This window comes from Drosophila tropicalis, unplaced genomic scaffold (genome assembly GCF_018151085.1).
Source record: "Drosophila tropicalis isolate 14030-0801.00 unplaced genomic scaffold, ASM1815108v1 contig_573, whole genome shotgun sequence".
Lineage (NCBI taxonomy): Eukaryota > Metazoa > Arthropoda > Insecta > Diptera > Drosophilidae > Drosophila > Drosophila tropicalis.
In genome coordinates this window covers 2,986,638-3,005,532 of record NW_027173049.1, presented here as the reverse complement: position 1 = coordinate 3,005,532, position 18,895 = coordinate 2,986,638, and the positions used below count along the sequence as shown (strand labels likewise).

The 18,895-nt window shown below is 37.7% G+C and overlaps 1 protein-coding gene and 1 long non-coding RNA gene across 13 annotated transcripts; one reads left to right on the top strand and one right to left on the bottom strand.

Annotated features, from left to right (window-relative positions):
• Positions 1–255: 255 nt before the first annotated feature.
• On the bottom strand, positions 256–14,956 carry lig (lingerer). 4 transcript variants are annotated; one of them, XM_068288147.1, is made up of 15 exons: positions 14,905–14,956; positions 12,967–13,369; positions 12,722–12,902; positions 11,183–12,438; positions 10,648–11,129; positions 10,365–10,472; positions 6,483–6,587; positions 6,274–6,380; positions 5,701–6,203; positions 3,995–4,129; positions 3,661–3,786; positions 3,335–3,586; positions 3,113–3,268; positions 1,561–1,593; positions 256–1,104 (listed from the first exon to the last, which is right to left on the bottom strand). In XM_068288147.1, the coding sequence occupies exons 2-15, from the start codon at positions 13,339–13,341 to the stop codon at positions 1,006–1,008; spliced, it is 3,918 nt and encodes a 1,305-aa protein (XP_068144248.1). In that variant the 5' UTR covers positions 13,342–13,369; positions 14,905–14,956; the 3' UTR covers positions 256–1,005. The 4 variants fall into 4 exon arrangements, with proteins under 4 accessions (XP_068144248.1, XP_068144251.1, XP_068144249.1 ...); XM_068288150.1 differs by having other exon boundaries at positions 5,797–6,203; XM_068288148.1 differs by lacking the exon at positions 1,561–1,593.
• On the top strand, positions 13,577–18,759 carry LOC137575561 (uncharacterized). 9 transcript variants are annotated; one of them, XR_011032192.1, is made up of 7 exons: positions 13,579–13,800; positions 14,855–15,300; positions 15,378–15,491; positions 15,591–15,849; positions 16,347–16,518; positions 16,585–17,622; positions 17,725–18,759. It is a non-coding gene; the product is annotated as an uncharacterized lncRNA (long non-coding RNA). The 9 variants fall into 9 exon arrangements; XR_011032188.1 differs by having other exon boundaries at positions 13,580–13,800; positions 14,855–15,305; positions 15,378–15,495; XR_011032187.1 differs by having other exon boundaries at positions 13,581–13,800; positions 15,378–15,495.
• The last annotated feature ends 136 nt before the right edge of the window (positions 18,760–18,895 follow it).

Here is an 18,895-nt window from a genome sequence, read left to right as displayed (position 1 = left end):
GTTTTTGAAAAATTCATTAGCCAAAATTAAAAAAATAAGTGATATTTTCTTGCATTTTGTTTGGATTTAATCGTATCTTCTTTTCTTGTATTTAGTTTAAATATTAAGGTTATAATTATACATATAAGTTTAAACCGATTACAATAATTAATTTTTTTTTTCTCATTCACGTTACGTTTGTATTTGTTTTTCGTTTTTAATATATATATAATTTTTAATTTACTTTTCACTTAAATCTGTTATTTTTGTTTCATCTTTTGTTTAAATCGTTTTACGCCTTTAATCTTTGTAGATTTATTTGTATGAAATGGTAATTGGTATATTTATGTGGATGTTGCTGTATGTTTGTGTGTGTGTGTGTGTGTGTGTGTGTGTGGGAGAGCAAAAAATTCTGAGAATTTTCAGAAATTCTCAAAAAAGTTTGCCATTTGTATATGCGCATATATTTCCTATAAATTTATATATATAACTATATTCATTTTTAGTTATATGTTCGAAGAAGCGGGAGTGTCGCAAAGATCTGGTGCAGGCGCATTGCAAGTTTGTCGTAAAAACATCTCATTCTTTCTATTGTTCATTCTCTTATTAAGTAAAATATGATCTCTTATCCTCATACATTAAATAATCATCGTCCGATGAATGCTGCTCCTCATCGGTCACGACATTACGTGTTTGCTTCTTAACGAGCATCAATAACTGATTGGGTGCGACTGGTACAGCAGTTGCTGCTGAAGCTGAAGCTGTTGTTGTGGTGTTGCTGGCTGTGGCTACATTAGTCACTGCTTCTGTTGTTATAGTTGTTGTTTTTGGAGCATTGACAGCTGCTGAGGATGTTGTAATTGTGGTGGTTGTATGAGTTATAGGCAACGATTTCTTGTTAAAAAAGTGAATGGGCGTGGATGTGGTGGTGTTTGTGGGGCGAATGCTATAAAATTCGCTAGCTCGACTTGCGCCACTTGGCTGCAATGTTATCTGCAGGGGACGCCAAATTGTATTCTCCGGAAGCTAGTTCTGTCCAGTCCAGTACGAGGGTGAATAGCCTTGCTTGCCGGCTGACTTCGATTGGCTGCTTGACTGTTGGCGCTGGCCAGCGCTGTTCGAATCCTGCAAATTAGATAATTGAACGGTGTTATCACTCAACTGAGATATAATTACGAAATGCACAAAGCAAATGAATTTACATACTATCAGTAGAGCTAGCTGAGATCTATATATATTATAAATATTCATGTGTTGGTTGTTAGACACGAATATCATTTATTTTGCATACAGCTTATTATCCATTTATGAATTTACCGCCGGCATAATATATATGCAAATCAATTTTATGATAAAAAATGATTTGTACGAAACACTCTCTAGTGTCATCATCCTAAAAACTACAATTTTTGTATGTACATATATATGAAATATGAAAATTAAAAGAAAAAAAGTAATAACACAATTTTTTTAAGGTTAGTTGATGTGAGTGCAGGGGTTGATTAGCGATGTACTTATACCATTTACAAACAACAGATCCAAAAACTAAACAAACTGCAAAACAACAACAAAGAAACTTACCCGGCGGGATGAGCTATGAATCCTGCCGTCCATCTAATGTTGTTCCAATAAAAAAATCAAAAGAAATTATAAAGAATAAAGAGTCGGCACAACAAGAGAAAGAAAGATAACAATTTCATGCCTTTTTCTAAATTAAGTTTACAAGGTACAAAAAAATTAAGAGAAACACCCCAACCCCATAAACAAATATATATTTAAGGTAGAAGAATTAACAAAAATGCATGAAATTGCCAATCGTTAGTTAACAATTTGAAAACAGCAAAAATATTATATTATACGGCAGAGAAGTAGGTTAATGGCGGATTGCCGTAGTTTGTGCAACATCTACATTTTAAACAAAATAAATGCATACTAAAAAATATCAAAAGAAGCTAAATTCGGCTGTGCCGAGCTTTATATATCCAATCTGATTGAAATTTTGGGATCTGATGTTTATTATTCAAAATTTATTATTAGTAAATTTCATAGTCCAATTTCTTCATCTATGTTTTTTCTATAACTATATGATATAGTGTAGCTCAAATATCAAGTTTCATCCCGATAGCTCTTAAGATTTCGGCGTGAAGTTGATTTGCACAGACGGATGGACGGACAAACGAACATGGCTATATCTACTCAGCTTCTCACGATGATCAAGAATATATATACTTTATGGGGTCAGAAACGTCTCCTTCTGTGCGTTACAAACATCTGACCAATTTTATAATACCCTCTGAAAGGCTATAATAAATAAATCAAAGTATTGCAAATTAACGTCAGAACAAAAGTAAATTATTTTTGAATGTGAAGTGTGAACAGCAACTGAAGATTTTCTTATATATACATTATACATTATATTTATTATGGAGTCCCGAAAAAAATTATCGTTGTCACGGTGAAATTTCCCTTGAGCTTAGAGTAGCGTAGTTAATAAGCATAACAGCACTCATCAATAATAGGGGATCAATAAGCTATTATTTAAAAACAATTAATGCTACAAGTTTTGCATTGTTAACATACAAAGATACTGAATGCTACAAATAGAGATAATTGAAAAGGATAGATGTGAAGTACATATAAGCTTTACGTTGCTGCAAGGACAAAAGTACTTGTTGGTTAACATGGAAGCAGACACACTTATGGATAAATAAACAATGTAATAACTCCGGTAATGGTTTATTTGTACATATTTGGATAGCCCGCAAAACCAAAAAGTGATATTATTTTTTAGCGAACTTACAATGATTATAAAAAACATAATAAGCTGGCATAACATGCAAAATTAAAAAGTGAATTTTCAGATGTAAAATATGCGGAAAAGATATCTGATTGTTGCTCAATCGGCAAAAAACGATATGCCATTGACATCGTCTTGAATGTACCGGTGGACAGTTTGCTCAAAGTCATCCAAATTATTATCAATTATGCCCCCACCACTGTTACTAATCTGATCACCATCAGTCATGACTGTATCACTAGTATTGGTGGCATATTCATCTGTTTCTTTGTGCCACATTTGGCCATAGACAAGTTGCACTTGCTGATCTTCATAGTTAATATCTTCTCGCTTTACCTGGTGTATGGGCTGATGTATCATGTTATGATGACCAGCGGCTGGCATTGGCAGATACATGCCATATGGTTGAGCCGAAGTGCCTCCGGCAGTTTGTGTGTTAGCCATATTGAATGGTGGAGGTGTACCCGAATGGAAACTCTGCTTTTCATACGACTGTAACGAAAGAATATCAAAATAGTGCGTTACGCTAACTTTAATGTCTAATTATATAGTACTTACATTAACTTTGTTAAGCGCCACATGCCCCTTGCCGTACATTGACGAAGTCAGATCAGAACCAGTACCCGATTGTGGCTGATTAGAAACGGCTTGAGTTTTACTTTGCTGATTGACGCTTGAAGAGTAGCCACCTTTGCCATAGTCCTGTGTGTTCTGAGAGAGTGTATCGTAGTTAGTCGACCCATAACCAGCGCTATACGAAGGTTTCGGGAATTGTCCACCCGACGCAGTATTTGCTGCTGGTATTTGTTGCTGCAAACGTAATTTGTTAAAATTATTGCTTCAATAAGTTTTATGGAAAAATGCGGGGTTGGGATGAAACTCACTGGATAGATGGCAGGAGTGCCATATTGAAAACCACCCGGCATTACATTGCCACCATAAAAATAGGCATAAGGAACATTCAGCATGGGCGCACTAGAACCTGCTTGTTGCGACATTGTGCTAGACACCTAAGTATGGCGAAAAACATAAAAATCAAGGATTAATTGATGACATGAAAGACGAATAGATTTTCATGTCTTATGGATTTGGAATCTGTGTATGCCTTTCAAGACATATATTGTTATCAATCTATAACAGCAAAAACAAAAGGTTAGATATGGACAATGGGCATATGACATGAACAAACTGAAGATTCTCAGCTCATACCAAACTCACATTGCTAACAGGACTGGAGTTATTGTCGGTGCGCGCGAAGCGTCCATCAGTCATGGTTGAGTATGCCACTGAACCTATATTATCACGACCAGCACCTAAGCTGGTTGGTGTGTAGTTCAAATCATAATATCCTTGCTGCAACGGTAGTCGAACATGTTAAGAGTTAAATCATCGTATTTGAAATTTAGATGCATAAAATTGTTGGTGAATATAAAAGCAGCTTTGCCCGACTGTAACTGCGATGAAAATATCTGACAGTCAGTGGTCTGGCAAACCCGTTATGCACACACAAAAAACAAAGCAAAATGATAATAGTTACTTAAATAGTACAAAAAAAAAAAAAAAAAAACAAATTTAAACGTAAATGTTTTGTTTGATTAGCAGAATGTACATTTTTTTTCAGTATTAGTAGTTGGAAATGGCAAGGAGTATCAAATACACAGGCCGACAAAATATCTATAACCTTTAATAGTCGAAGATATATATCTTTACAAATTTTTTCTATGAATATTATCAATTTGTGAATCCATCTGTCATATACACGTAACATATTTTTCGGAAAAAATCTATCAATAGGGTATAGGGCAATGTCGGTCTGTGTCAATGGGGCTGGAAGAGGAATTGTTTAAATCTCACCCTAACCAAAGTGAAATTAAATAATTTCTCGTATAAGTTAGTGTGTTAGTTAAAGCTTATTTATTAATGAGCGTGAGAATTGCCAATTAGTTTCATAATGGAGTGCCAAAAGCAAACAAGAGGAGGAAGCATGGATAAGAGCTGGACCAAGAACCGATTATACATAGACTATGAACGCTATATGTAATGTGATTGTTATGATAAATGAAATGAATGAAAAACTATGTAAATGAAATGCGGATTCGGTGTTTTCGGCCTTTTAAAATTTAATTATCTTATTTTAATGAGTAGTAGAATGAATTGAAGAAAATTTGGAGTACTAATATATTAAAATATATGGTTGTATAAAAAAAAAAAAAAAAAAAAAAAAAAAAAACAAACAAACAAACACACACATACACACAGAAAAGACACACTGATATCGTTATTAGTTTGTATACAATGTGTATGTCTATACATGTGGATATATACTAGGTTCGGTAGAAGAAAATCCATTATCTTTTATCTGGTTGGTTCTACTACTGGTTCGGAGAGAAAAATTTAAATTGGGTTTTTATTGCTAGTTCTAAGTACATATAGTTAAGAATTGAGAAAAATTTGAAGCATAAAATTAACTTTTATCTGTGGTGATGAATTAAGAGGCAGATCATTATTTAATTTACATATACCTATGTATATATGTATGTATATAAGTAAACACCCATGGATAAAGTTTACTTCTTCTAAACAAGAAATTATTTTTTACCTGTTGCATTTCTCGGACAAACAATATAGAAAAAAAAAGAGACCAATGAATAAAAATACTAGTTTTCTTCTTCAAAAACCGAATACATAAATGTATGCAGAACAGAGCGGCCAGACGAGAAAGTGAGGCGAGCTCCATGTACTTGATGTTATTGTTATTAAAGAGAACAAGAATGAAATTTTGAACACTATACACATTAGTCGATTCAAGATGATCGGTTGAATTTTTGTTTTTGCTTTGATAATTCGATGTTGACGGATGGTTTTGATTGTTTTTTTTTTAACTTGTTGGTTGGTTTGGGTTTTGCTTTTCTCCATGAACTCACCACATGTGGCACTCTCTGTTGCATCATTTGTAATTCCTCGTAGGAATAAACTGGATGCTGATAGCATGGCAATCCAGTCTGAATATATTGACTAACCATTTGGATGTTGGTGGGCACTAAGCCGCCGCCGCTTCCACCACCACTACCAGCACCAGTTCCAGCGCCGCTATTACCACCGCCTCCACCAGCGCTGCCCGCTGTTGTGACGCCTGAGCCGCTGCCACTGCTGTTACTGCTGCTGCTGTTCTTGTTGGTAAGAGACGCAAGCACTGCTACGCTTCCGGCGGATGTTTGTGCAACAGCCGAGCTGTTAGTATTGTTGTTGCCGCCAACTCCGACGCCTACGCCAACAGTAGAACCTCCGGTCACACCTACAACTCCGGTACTTACACCTGTCAGGGAGCTGGCAACGCCACTTTGGCTAACACCGACGCCAACCTGGCTGTTATTACCACCTGCCGCAACACTACTGGTCGTGCTGCTACCACTCACATTATTGTTGGCTAGATTAACGTTGATATTTTTGTAAATTATAAAAATACATACTTCTTTCCTCCATTTTCTTTAACTTACTGTTTGACACTACGGCTTGGTTGGCCCCCGTTGTGCTGCTAGCGATACCTCCAGCTCCGTTGCCAGTGCTTCCACTGCTGCTACTGACACCACTGCTGGTCGACACACTAAAAGAAACAAACAAATGTTTATGGTTGAGTCGATTTTGTTTAGTCGTTAATTAAAAACAACTCATTAGTAGCCGTGCAAGAAAAAAAAAATTCTCTTACCTGTCGTAATGTGTTCCACCGCCGGCTGTGGTGGCATCTTTAAGCTTGGCGCTTGAACTAAAATTGCCATACTGTGAGGACGAGTTGCTTGCGCCGCCGGCAAACCTAAAGAACCCAAACAAGCAAACATAAAAACAAACATATGTACAAATTTATGTATATACAACAGAGGTGGCACGTAGCGGATCTTTTTGCTCCTGTTGCTCTATACTAGTCAGAGAGAAGTAATTTTTGCTAGTCTATGCACATAAACATTTTTGTGAGTCGCGGAGTTTTCTGAAGGATCTTAAACGATCCGTTTTGGTAAGAGCGACCCTCGTCAGAAAGCAAATGTGCCCCTAATAATAACTCGTTTCTTATTTGGGTAAAAATATTAATTTCAGTAGCAAAATTATGGTTTGCTTTTGTAGTTCTTATTAAATTGACCACAAGAGTAGGTGGACTAGAAAATCAATAAAATGTTTTAGGAACCCTTTATATGTTTTTCACCAAATGTTAATGTTTAAATATAGTCCAGCAATATATACTTATGGACTTAAAAATATGTGTGAGCCTAAGGATTTGACAAATGTCATTATAAATGAAGCAAGTAAGTCGACTCGTCGACTTGGGTATACCATACACCAGGTGAAACAAATATTTCAAATTTCGAAAACCAAATGTATGTCCATTAAATTGTTTTTACATGTTTCATAGTATGTGCTATCTCGCTCACTCTACGAACACACGAGCACTCTAGCGCCGCTACTAGCCAACGGCCAATTCTGGCCTTGTGGACCGCTTAGTAAAATACGTTGAAATAAAATTTGGGAGTTTTGGTAGTTTTGTAGATAAGATTAATTAGTGTGCCGAATTTGAACGCGAAATCGGTTTTTTCTTAATTATGGAGGCGGAAGTGGGCGTGGCAAAATATGAAAATATATATTCTCTGCGCGCATACTAAGCCAGTATACATACTAAATTTGGTGACTTTAGCTTTGTTTGTTTTTGATAAAATCAGTTTTGTTTAATTTGCGGGGGCGGAAGTGGGCGAGGCAAAATTTTTAAATAGCCAGTTTCTGCGCGTCTATTAAACTAGTCTGCATACCAAATTTGATGTTGGTAGCTGTCATAGTTTTTAAGGAAATCAGTTTTATGTAAATTCCGGGGGCGGAAGGAGGCGTGGCAAAAAGTTTGAACAATTAGTTTCTGCGCGCTAACTAAACGAGTATACAAACCAAATTTGATGTCTCTAGCTGTTATACTTTTTAAGAAAAATAGTTTTATGTGATTCCTGGGGGCGTAAGGGGGCGTGGCAAAAAGTTTGAACAATTAATTTCTGCGCCCTAACTAATCGGGTATACAAACTAAATTTGATGTCTCTAGCTGTTATACTTTTTAAGAAAAATAGTTTTATGTGATTCCTGGGGGCGTAAGGGGGCGTGGCCGAAATTCCAATTAACTCTATATATGTACATAATACACGAGTATACATACCAAATTTGGTGGCTCTAGCTCTTATAGTCTCCGAGATCTGCGTGTTCATACGGACGGACGGACGGACGGACAGACGGACATGGCTAGATCGACTCGGCTGTTGATCCTGATCAAGAATATATATACTTTATAGGGTCGGAGAAGCTTCCTTCTGCCTGTTACATACATTTTGGCGACTTTAATATACCATTTCACCCTATGGGTGTATGGTATAAAAATATATGACAAGTTCCACTATTGGAGCAGATAAGAGGGCAATCTACTCACACCCCAGAAGCGTTGGACTCAAATACCTCACAGCGTCGCCCTAGTTTAATCGAGCGACACCACCAAGTATCATCGTCGGAAGCGCAACCAATCAATCCATCAGAAGAACAGTCGAACTGGGAAATCATGCGGATACTGGGGGGGGTCAGAAAAATGGCAAAAAAGTGACAAAAAACTACAAATGTCCTTATAACTCGGTCATTAAGAGGACGATCAGGGTGTCTTTTGGTCAGATTGTAGTCCTTGATGATCCACATCGACTGACACTCTTAGATCCTGGAATGTCCTTTTGGGAGCTGAGATAAAAGGATATTTTTGTTTATGAAAAAATGTTAATTAACTCGCGAGTCCTTTGCAGGATCAGGACGAAAGTGGTGCCCAAACATTCCAACCATTGAGGATTAGCGTTGGTGCAAAGGACATCCCGATTGTCCTGCGGAGAGCTGAGATATTAAGGATTTTGTATTTTTTTTAGATTTTTTTAACTTTTGCTTCGATTTGGGACTTGGAAAAAATTACAAGTCGAACAAACAGAAAAGTGCTCCAAACTCGGTAGTTTTAAGGATGAGCGGGATGTCCTTGGGCCAGATGAAAGTCCTTGCCCATGCGCGTCGACTGACGTTACCATGTCCTGGAATGTCCTTCAAATAGGTGGAAAAAAGGACCTTTGCAGAAAATTTCATGTCCTGCATCCTTAGATGACCCTAACTTTTTTTGATGCCAATCGATCCTTAATGCTTTCATGAAGTAAAATAAGTCTCAAGTATAATAGAAGCTTTTAAAAAAAATGTGGGCTATTTGAAACGGCTAACCCAAAAATGGCCTGAACATAACAATGGAATAAAAAAGGTTTAGTTACAACTTTTGGCTGCTCCCTGAGGGGAAACAGGAACAAAATTTTTGAGTCATTTGAATTATATTAACATCTTTAAAAGCATTGGTACAATAACAACACTTTCAGAATATTACATTACAAATGTTTTTAAGCTTTCATAAACAATAAAATGTGTCGATCACCAAAATAAAGATACCTCGAACCCAATTTTCTAAATGTACCTTAGTGGCATGTACCTCTGTCTAGTCTTTTGACAAGATCAACAGCGAAATGTAAGACAAAGAACGGTAAAAACCGTTTATTGACAACTATTGAGATGCAATCTACTAAAAAAAAGTTTTAGGTTCATTTACCACGATTTTTGTGGATGTGCATACATTACGGTCATATTTACATGACCAGGTGAGAATTACCGAGATAATTTTAGAAACTATTAATTTAAATACCAAAATTCGGGTAGACGGGTTCATACTAGATAACATTCAAAAGCTCAAGAAATTGACTTTGTTTATACGAATTTTTAACTTCAAGATATGTGTTCGACTCAATCGTATTTCCTAAATTGGGCAAATTCCAGTAAAAAATTTTAGTGGATATCGTAATTCAACTATTTACCAAGTGGCAACATTTTGATTTCCAATTAGGTTAAGAGCAACACCCAGACACGTTGGAATTCTAATGGAACGGAAAAGTATATCTTCTGACCTTAGTTCTAATAATAACTTTTAAGAACCTTATTAACCAATTATTAACATTAAAACCCGAAATACAGAATGCAACACCCGTGTTGAGTCCTGCAGGTAAACAGATTCGTCTGTGCCCACTAATATGGAACAACTTACCGAGAATAATTGTGAATATTCTCAATACTAAATGTATTTAGTAAAATTCAATAAAATATTGGACCATAGTTACATATTTTCCAAATTAACACCAGATTTGTTGTACACACATGGTATTCTGGCCAATCGAAACAACTGAAACTGGGTATATTACTAAATATGGCCAAACAATTTGTTAAGGCTGGTACTTATTACTGGGAATGACTTATTTTACTTCATGATCCTACCACTAATCATTAAGAATCAGTTTTTTGATCATAGAACTTGCCAAATAATTTTAAAATAGGGAGTTCTCGAGTCCTGAGGCTCGTACCTATTTCATTGTCCATAAGTCTACTTTGAATGTATTAATTAATGTAATAGGAAAAACATTTATAACAAAAAAAAAAAAAAAAAAAACTCAAAATCGAAGAAACATGCACATTTGAAGAGAAAAGCGGTTAAAAATAAATGACTACTTACCCGCTGCTATTCGAAAGGCCAGCGCTGCCATAGACACTCTGGCTAGATTGGTAAGCACTTTGTGGTGTAGAATAGCCCGATGTGAGATATGCAGAATTCGCATTAGCGCTGTCATTTAATGCAAGTCAAAAGGAGGCATGGGGGCAAAGGCACATAATATGGTAATTGGGTGATTGCGGTAAGTTAAAAAATAAATTGAATCGTTGGTTAGATCAAACGAAATGGGTAACAAAATTAGATTGATGGCAACAGAGTAATAACTTATTTGCATTTAGAAACATACCTGGAGTTATTTTGGTTGCCACTACCGACACCGACCGGAATGTTTTGTGTTGCAGATCCGGCGCTGCCAGCCACTCCGCTGACCGATACAGTGCCTCCAGAGCTAGTCTGTTGTTGCTGCTGTTGCTGATAGGAATTGACCGCATTTGGCTGATAGGAGGCATATCCCTGAGGCTGATAGCTGTTCGCCACAGAAGATTGAACATTCGTGTAGCTAGAACTGTTGTAGCCCACACCTTGAGCAGCACTCTGATACGCATTATTTGACTTATTCACCGAACTGGCTTGATAGACATTTTGATACACAGCAGCGGCAGCAGCAACAGCACCGCCATTTCCACCAGCCACCTGTCCATATGGATCATTCTTTGTGAGTTGATCCAAAGCACTTGAGCCGGAATTCACAGATGATCCAGAACTTTGCTGCTGCTGTGAAGAGGCACGTGTTGCATAACCAGCCGAGCTTAAGGCATCTCCCTGTAACTAAAAAGAGAAAGGATAAGTAAGAGCCAAAATGAAAACAAATTTTGTATTACAATTTGGGAAGTTTGTAGTCCTGCTGCCAGAGCCGACTGCTGCTGCTGGGATTTGCTTTGATAGTCATCCACTTGCACTGGTTGCTGTTGGCTCTCAATACTTCCAACACCCCCAACAGCCACACCGCCGGCATTAAACTTCTCTGGAATAGCATCGAAACTGTCGTCTGTACCAAAGTCCAGACCTCCAAATTGCACATCAAGATAGCCTATGTTATTGAGAGCATTATCGCCGGGCATTTCCACAGCGCTCGATGGTATCTTGGAAGGTGGCGGCAGTTTAACGCGAGCTCGTCGAACCTGTGGCTGTTGCTGGTTGGGATCTTGAGCTGTGCCGGGAGCCGAGGCAAACACATTCGCATATCCAGTATTTTGGGCAACTGAGGCCCCAGGACTGCCGCCTTGAGAAGATAGAGAATTAAAATACTGAGATTGTTCCACCGACAGTGTCGCAGATGGCTTGACAGGCGTTGCCTGCTGATGCTGTTGTTGCTGATGAAGCTGAGCCTGCTGCACCAAAGTTGCTGCCGCCGATGCAGCGCTTGAGAATGTATCTGAGGAAACGAACGGCGACGACGTGGTACTGGTTGCCAAACCAGCAGCACTGCTGGAGTTTTGCGTACTCTGGTTTGGTTGCAGTTGGGGTGGTGGATTGCTCACAGCTGCACTATATTGCAATAGCGGCGTTGTTGTTGATCCCGATAGTGCTGACGGCGGTTGCACTACTGAAGGCCCACTACTGTCCTCCAGCACACTACTGGAAGGCTCCAGGCCTGGTGGTGCCGACAATTCACCACTAACCACACTAGCCGCTGTCTGTGTGACCAGATTACTGGTAGTAAACACTTTACTGTCCTTTAGTGAACCTTCGTACTCCTCGTTATTCCAATCACCCCATGCATCATCATGGGACTGCTGCTGCTTTTCAGCATTTTGGGCAATGGTATTGTCCCACAGTTCCACTTCATGGTGATCTTCGTTAGAAATACCACCGCTTCGTCCGCCGCCACCAACACCATAGCCGCCTCCGCTCCGTTCACCTCGTGGTCCACCACTGCGTACGCCCATGCGACCACCTCCACGACCCGATCGTGAGACGTAGCCACCACCTCGTCCTCCGCCAAGTCCACTTCTGCCTCCATTTCGCTGTCCGCGATAATTGTCGTTGGTACGTTCATCACCCCGCTCCCCGGTATTACCACCTCCGCGAGATTCACGGTTATTGCGATCATTCTCACGTGCCTCTCTACCGCGCCCTAAAATTTTAGTTGCCAGAAAAAGAAAAAATTGGTTATCCTTAACATCAACTAGTTAACATCAAGGGAATGCAATTGAATCAAAGAAATGGGCAATATTTAACTTAATTGAAATGTTATGCGACAATGGAAAATTTAAATATTATGCTGAGGTGATTATCGGAAACAATATTAACAGTCAATAAATATTAATTCCGTAACGGATACGATAAACTGTATACAGACTATAATTTTTTTTGTTAAGACAAATAACTTTTGCATTCCCCTGAGTGGTAAAACTTACAGCCCCGACTGTCAGTACCTCCGCGTCCTCCACGATTGGCACTACGATTACGGGATTTCTCTCGCCTGTCGGCAGCATTTGCATTGCCATCCGCCCAATCACCATCACCTACAGTACCATCGGTGCCAGAGGCATTTGCAGCCTTATTCTTGCGTTTTTTCTCGTACTTTGCGAAAGCGCCCTGCACAACGGAGAGTAATAACAACAATGATCACGATAAATAAACGATTCTCTAATCAACTTGCCTGTGGCAGAATTTCGATCAAGAAATTGGCTGCTGCCTCCAAATCGTAGTCACACTCATTGAGGGCGCAACAAACTTCTTCTTCGGAACGTTGAGTCATAGTTAGCAATAGGGTTACTTTCTCATTGATCTGAGGGTCCTCTGTTGTGCTATTGGTTATCTGGGCAATACGCAACTGTTCCGTGGTGGCCTTCGGTTGAGCCTTCTCTGGTTTCTCTGTCTGCTGCTGTTTCTTCTCGGCAGCAGTGGCTGCTTGATGTGAGCCAGCTGCGTCATGATGGTGGTTACCACTGCCACCAGAATTGGCGGAATTTGATTTTTTCTGAGAGCGATTGCCTCCACCTCCTCCGCCACCTGAACGAGTTTGTGTGCTCATCTCTATGTACACTGTATATACAAATTAGCTGCGAAAATTAAACGAATAAAAATAATCAGGAAAAATATTAATAGATGATTCTAAGCCAACTGTTGTATGGTTACAATAAGGAAAGGGAATAAGAGAAAATTCCGAAAACGGAATAAGTTGTAGAGATGACAGATTGTGTGGCTAAAAAAATTAATAACTATAACAAATATAAAGAAATTCTCCAGCTGAGAGTTCAATGTACATTTAATCAAGAAAAAATCTACAGTCACACATATATACATACATATGTACGTATATTAGATATATACACACACAGCAACTCGTATACGACAAAGAGCGAGCAAGAATCGTACGCACAAACAAAGCGAAACTCCACGAAAAGAGGTGTGGAGAGGGTGGAAAGTCCGTCGGCCTATGTACTCATTTGCAAAAACAGGTAGCATTAAGGGCAGAAGAAGAAATAAGAAAGTAAGTGAAGTGGCAAAATATTGCCATGGCGTCCCGATTGAAACTTCTATTTAAGCAACATAATTTACAATGAAACTTCTATTTAAGCAACATAATTTATACTGCAACTCGACACAATTAATTTGTCACCGAGGTTTGCTTCCGCTGCAGCTTTAGAACGCCGACGCCGCGTCTTTGCACACTCATCGACCATTTTTTTTTTCACCGACAAAAATTTTAAAGTACCCTTTATTATTCGTCGAATATGGTTTCAACTAATGGAAAACTGTAACACTAACGTTAACGGGTTTCAGTTTTTGCAGTATATTACCTTATAAATAAAAATTTACAAGCTCTTGCATACAGAAAAAAATTGATTTATAAACTTTTGTGACACAAATGTTATCGGCTGGAATCAAAAGTTATCGATTGTTTTTATTTTGCAAAAATTTTTTGTTGAATCCGGTAACTAAATAATAAATTTAATTGTCTCGATTTACATCATTCGAAGTATAAACAAAATGTACAAATAAAATTCATAGGAGAAACAGTTTTTGTCATATTTGGCAACACTGAACGCGTGGGAAAGGGCATTGAAACCGAATGATACAACCAAAGAGGAATACAAAATTTGAACACAATTCTAAATGGTTTCAGAAGCACCTTTTTTAATATTAAATGTATCCTTTTTTGATTTAATTGTCTTCACGTTTAATAAAGGGTAATGTGCATTACCTAAATCTTTAAGTGGAAGCATTCTTTTTAAATATTTACATATATGAAAATCTGGTTTGCTACCCTACAGCATTTTCGCTGTCTCAAAATTTGGCCATGTGCACGACGCCATTAATATTATACACTAGAGACATCTCTTTCACACTTAAGAAAATCAATGGTGTCAAATAATTAGTGTTGCTGCCGCCTGCCGCTTTCCAGACAATAGCCAATCCAGCTAATTTCAATTTTTCAATCGCACCATTTAGCTACAAAAACAACTAAACTCAAACGAAAAACTTTACACAAATACGCACACACACTTGAATTACACTTTAATGGTAAATTTGTATAATTATAGCGTCTTTTTTTGGTTACAATAAATTAACAACAGAATCACACAGTCCGTACCTGCAAATGCGCCGAGAAACGCACTTATAATAAAACAGTGTTGTAAAACAAGCGCAACAAGCAAACCATTACTATCGAAACTTGATGCAGCAATTATCTACATGCCCTCACGATACTTTGAAGTGCAGTGTTAGTTAAATATAGTCAGCTGCTGCGAGTGTTTTTGGGCTAATTGAATTGATTTAACTGAGTTTGTTTATAATTATAGCGCCCTTCACTATTATAACTTTCGCAGACTTAGCATTTATTGGATTTATTTAAAGATATGTACATTCGTGTAGTCCTTGGTAGATGAGTTGCCTAAATGGTCCAGTCATTAATGCAATTGAACAACGAGTATCTGGGTGTAGTTTTCGTCTAAACCGAAGTCCATGTTGCTAGTGCTTGTAAAGTAAAGTAAGGTTGATAGTTTGATATTACCTATATTAAAATATAACATATGTATATTGAATAATAACAATTTAATACGCCAGTCATTATTGTCAAACAATTAAGGGTTTGGTGGGAAACATTGTATCCTCTGGCACAATATAATATGGAGTTTTGCTACTGCTATTGCACCAATTGACAAAGACTCAAAAATGAATGTATGTAAGTATTTGCATTTGTACTTATGTACATACATACATATGTACATTATCTGTACGTTGAATTTGTCTCTCATATTGACTTCTGACAATTTGCAGGCCTTTGAAAATAAAGACTGAACCTAAAATTAGGAGTTCTTATTTTCCATGAAGTTTAGCTATGTGCAAAAAAATAAGGAAACTGCAAAAAAAACTACACAAAATACTACGCAATCAAAATGAAATTTTTGATTTGTTAAATTCTGTGTCAAAAAGTCCAAATAGAGTTCCACCTGCAGAATCCGATTTTTTTCCTATGAAAAAGACTGAAGACTTGTTGATATTGGATAAAGCCCTTGCTGATACTAACAACAAATATGTAAGTCATAATATTTTAATTGTACACTTCAAAGGAAGGTTCAAAATTTGTATAAAACCATGTTTAAAAAAGAAAGTGGTACATTTATTAGTTACATATAACATGAACAAAGTTCTGTTCAGTTTTAAAGACAATTTTTCATATAATGTACACTTCAGGGTCTAATATCCTATCAATCCTGGAGTGTTTTGAAGCATACCTTGAAGTGATTTAAACAGAATTTTACTAAGATGCGTCATTGGTTCGTTGTGTTACTGAAATCCTAAATACTTCAGAATAGCCAAAATCTACCATTGGTCAAAAAATTACTTTTAAAAATTTTGCAGTACACTGACTTGCTCGAAATTTCATTCAATACAATAAAAAAAGGATATATGCAATAGAAGTATCAGAAATTTACTTTATAACTAAATTCTACAAACAATTGAGGGTTTGGTGGGGAAATGATTAAATTTTTGTTGCACTGTTTTATTTTATGACCGTTTTTATTAATTTAGATATCACAAATGTCGAAAATTTTAAAGCCAGTTGGAACCACGTCAGTTCAACCTCTAAAAAAACGATTCCACCTGTTGTTTGAGGACCACCTATTGATGCAGTTAAATTTTGAAGGAATCGGCAATAAAGAGTCATTTAAACAATTTAAAAATATTAACAGGGCGATTTTTGGTAAGTACATATTGAAATCTATAATATATACCTATAAATGTATACACTACTGTCTTTTTCTATTAGACATTCAACAAAAACGCGGTTACACTCCGATGGAGTATATTAAGGAGATAAGAGAAGCTTTTCATCTGTTTCAAAATTGTTTTTTAAACAAACATACAAAATAAATCACCCACTTTAAGGCTTTGTAGTCAGGGCCGCAGAGAGAAAATCAGGGCCCGGGGGTAAACATGTTCGGGCCCCCTACTTTACTTCAAATAAATCTGCTATTTTCGACTGTGATGTATCGCGGGCCCTTCTGAAAACTGCGGGCCCGGGGGAAACCCACCCGTCTCCCCCCTCTCGGTGGCCATGTTTATAGTATATACTGGGCCGTAAAGAGAAATTCTTTCCTCGGAGGAAAATTACGTCCTAATTTGTTCCCTTGATCGCTTGACACCTACTACATACATATGTACATATATAATTGATATTGTAAAACCCAATATATAGTCAATACATACTTCTATAATGTTATGCTTATGTACCGTATGTACCTACTTTATTCTTCATTTCTCTTGTTTAAATAATAATAAAATAATAATACTGCCGGCCCTAAACTGAAAAAACAAAATACTGCCGACTATATCCGGTTTAAAAAAAAATTGCATTTTCCTGAAAGAATATTAAGTGAAAAATTTTATTTTGTCACTAGTTTTATTTTTACCGTATTTCAGAAAATATAAAATTGAAAAATAATGAAATTCTGAATAATCTGTAATTGAAAAATGTGCCCAGCTATGTATAACCAAGAGAAAGAACTTAAAGCCGCAGTTGCCGCTGCTGTCGCCGACATTACGCTGCCGGCACTAACGTCACTGATGCAATGCTCTCTACTGTCGGTTCATTTTAAACATGGCCACCTCCGATGCTTCTAATGATGCATTGTATGCCGATGATATTCCTTTTGCCAACTTTATTGCTGCAGTCAGTTATGCCGTGGGCTTTGGAGCTAGGAGCTCTGACGATGCCTTCGATTTTTGTCTCTGATGATTTTTCTGACGCTGATAATTGCGTTGATTATTCCGGCACCGGCTGGCACCACAGTCCTCGTTTTAGCCGGTGTGTATAAGAGTACCGACACTACCCCTGACGTTGTTGTAGATTTTAATAGTGTTTTCTCTACTGCTGAAATCACGAATACTAAAGTCTTTACCATTTCAGCCCCAAGTTCTGGAGAATCTTCTGTCCTGGATATTCTTGTTGCTGTTTCGACCGTTGCTACCAATGTTGCCGCTGCCACCGTTCCATCTACCGCCGCTGCTGACATGATGGTTCGAGTTCTGGCCGATGACATCGCTGTTGCTTCTGCCATTGTCGCAGCCGCCACTACTGCTAATGATGCCTTTCCTTTGCTGCTGCAAATTTCTCCCTGCCATGGGCGCGTCTAAAGATTAGTGCCTTATTGCTTTTGGCGCACCCGTTATCAATCTTTGTTTTCTCACCGCTGATGTCTCCGAAAACGAGGATGGTATTGTTGATGCCATATACATATAATGTGGAAAGGACTTCAAACTATTTGGAGGCCATGAGCAAAAATGGTCTCTTTGACGTCTGCTTGCAAGCTGCTTTATACAGACCTCTTATTCTGTAAGCCAGAACCGATGCTGACGATATCCTCGAGTTAACGTTGTGTGCCCCTTGTTACGACATGTTTGAAAGCCCAAACAAGGAAATGCTGACACACGGTGTCACCGATGTCAACGACTGCCTCCTCTTCTTTAAGCAAATCCAGATGGTACAACTGTTCTGAATTTGGACACTGTGTTGGACATGTGCATTGGAACTTCTAATGCCGCTGCTGTCGACTCCACTGCTTTCCGTACTGATGTTGATGGCCCTGATATTTTTGAGAAAGATAAATCTTCCCCAACGATAATTATTTGCTGCCTACGACATTGATTTCTATACAAGGATAAAACTGACGTTTAACTACTGCCTTGACAAATCTGTAACCTAACATAGTATTTTTGTAATTAAATATTTTAAATCGAGGTCCTTATTAGGATGACACAAAATTGATTTCATGCTCTTTCCGTTACAATATTACAATATTGAAAGTATGACGTGTACATCCAGACGGACTTGAGCTCCTAGTATCAGGATTTAATTAAAATGGACTCAAATGTTTTTGGTTTGCTTTTGATAATTCAAATCTTATTTCCTTTTTGTAATAAAAATAGTCGATAAAATGAAAAACGATAACTCTTTGAAAGGGCGGGAAATTTTAAACTGCGAGAATTGTGCTGAAATGCTCGTCTAGAACTCCAACAATCCAACAGTCAACAGCAGCAACAGCAATAATAAGCGGTAACATCAGCAACTGCAAGACAAT